General features: G+C 32.5%; 1 protein-coding gene across 1 annotated transcript in view; it reads right to left on the reverse strand.

Annotated features, from left to right (window-relative positions):
- Positions 1 to 2,054, reverse strand: part of LOC107565109 (glycerol-3-phosphate acyltransferase 4-like) — a 31,290-nt gene extending 29,236 nt beyond the window's left edge. Inside the window, exons 1-2 of the mRNA XM_016250315.1 lie at positions 1,973 to 2,054; positions 346 to 854 (exon numbers count right to left, since the gene is read on the reverse strand). Coding sequence (XP_016105801.1) covers positions 346 to 513 — 168 coding nt within the window. The 5' untranslated portion in view covers positions 514 to 854; positions 1,973 to 2,054. The remainder of the gene's footprint in view (positions 1 to 345; positions 855 to 1,972) is intronic.
- Between the last annotated feature and the right edge of the window lie 6 nt (positions 2,055 to 2,060).

Consider the following 2,060-nt stretch of genomic DNA (forward strand, 5'->3'; position numbering starts at 1 on the left):
AATAATGTTCTTTTTAGCAACATCATATGACCCCTTTAATGTTTACATTTCGATTTTAAAACTTTAAAACATTTTTGTCATGTAATAACAGTTTAATGTAATATTTTGCAAATATCATAACAGATACATACATTTTTCTTACTGTACATTACAATGTTGTAATGCCTAAATTCATTTATCGCATTTAAAACTACTGATTTAATTTGACTGAACGACTGGTTATTCATCTCTCTCACTCCAACCTTCCTGTCAACTCTATGCTATTCAGTAAACAAATGCAAGGCCACAAATAAATCAGTCTGAACAACAGCATCCTGAAAGAGAGCAAGATGACCTTCAACTCACCTTAAACACCTTGAGCAGCGTCTTCATGTAGAGGCCGCGGATACCGAAGGACAGACCGAAAATGGCAGGAACAATGATGAAGACCAAGAGCAGCGTGAACCAGACAGTGAAAGAGATGCCCAACAGCATGCACAGCAGATTATTGAAAGGAGATATAAAAGGGCCCATTTTTACAAAATGAAAAAGTGGTTTGTTTTTATGAAGAAAATAAATAAATTGGGAAAGAAAAGTGGACACCCCAAAAAGGCAGCTTTCTCCGGCACTTTTAGGGTCAAAGTCTCCAGAGCATGAGGTGGAATGGGTCCATAAATAAGACAGGTGACATTATAAAGTTTTTCATTTCCATTGGCGCATGACTGGACGAAGCAAACACATCATTCTGCGTGTGGCACTGCCCAGAGACGATTTACTTCGCATTTAATGATGCATATTCTTCAACACTGGAAATTCAGATGACTGTAGGCTCAGAACTTGACAGCTCTTCCCTCAGAACCCTGAAATAAAGAAACCTGGAGAATGTGGAGGAAACACAAACAGGAAAGGATTACAATTCACTCAAGTACAGGCTTATTCAAATCAAACCGATAGTGACTGAACACACCAAAGTAAATGCAACAGGTTGATCACAAAGCCAAACAGAGTGGCCTGGAGCTACACTGGGACCTCAAACAAGGACACGTTTGAGTCATAGAGCTCCCACGAGTACAGTGGTGGGAGACACACTTACATAACAGAGAAGAGAAGAGAACTAATGCAACTCATTCTGAATTTTACTTCAAGTACAAAACTAAAATATACTGTCCATACAATATGAAACCATTGTTTTTATTGTTTACTCAAACTAACTATTTTCAGTACGTGATATAAAACTAAAATAAAACAAAATAGATTTTTTTTTTAATCTAAACAAACTCAATTTAAAATTCAAAATGTTGCCTTGGCAAACAACTGAAATAAAATATATTTAAGTAATTAAGTAGCTAATGAGGTAATAAAATAAACAAAACCTAAATAAAATAAAAGCTATATATAAATATTAAAAATTAACTAATAAAAATTAAAGCACATAACAAATTATTAAAACGTATACTCAAATGAAAATAAAATCTGAAAATATAAAAGCTAAACGATAATTCAAAAAAGTAATAATAGTATTAATAAATTAAATAATTATTTAATAAAAATAATACTAAAATAAGTCTGAAACTGACCAAAGACAACCGAGTAAATCTGAAGCACTAAACTATGCAAAGTAACCTACTTAAATCACTATTTTTTCAAAGTCATGACCTTAGTAATGATCTTTAAAAAATTAAAAAATAAAAGGCATGCAGTTGAGGAACCGTTTATTGGGCTATCCAGGTAAATTAACTGGGAATAATTTGGAATAAATTGATTAAAATGATTTGCTTTATGTTAAAATAAAGTGAATGACAATTATATTTTGCATTCAAATGCATTTCATTGACTGTTCTAAATAAAATAAAAAATAAGTCAAATTGGAAACAAAAACTTTCCTTAGAAATGTAGCTGAATAAGTAATGAGTTTCAATAGCACTTGACTACAATTAAACAAAATCCTTAAGCAGTTGTAATAGTAATGAGGTACAATTAATCAGGTACTTACACGTCAGGTTATATTACATCCCTGTTCGAAACAAAAACTGATCCGCTGCATGACTTTATTGGTAATCTCTGCCAGCTAAAGCTCTCCG

The sequence above is a fragment of the Sinocyclocheilus grahami genome, unplaced genomic scaffold, assembly GCF_001515645.1.
Source record: "Sinocyclocheilus grahami isolate Dianchi unplaced genomic scaffold, SAMN03320097.WGS_v1.1 scaffold982.1, whole genome shotgun sequence".
In the NCBI taxonomy this organism is placed as follows: Eukaryota; Metazoa; Chordata; class Actinopteri; order Cypriniformes; family Cyprinidae; genus Sinocyclocheilus; species Sinocyclocheilus grahami.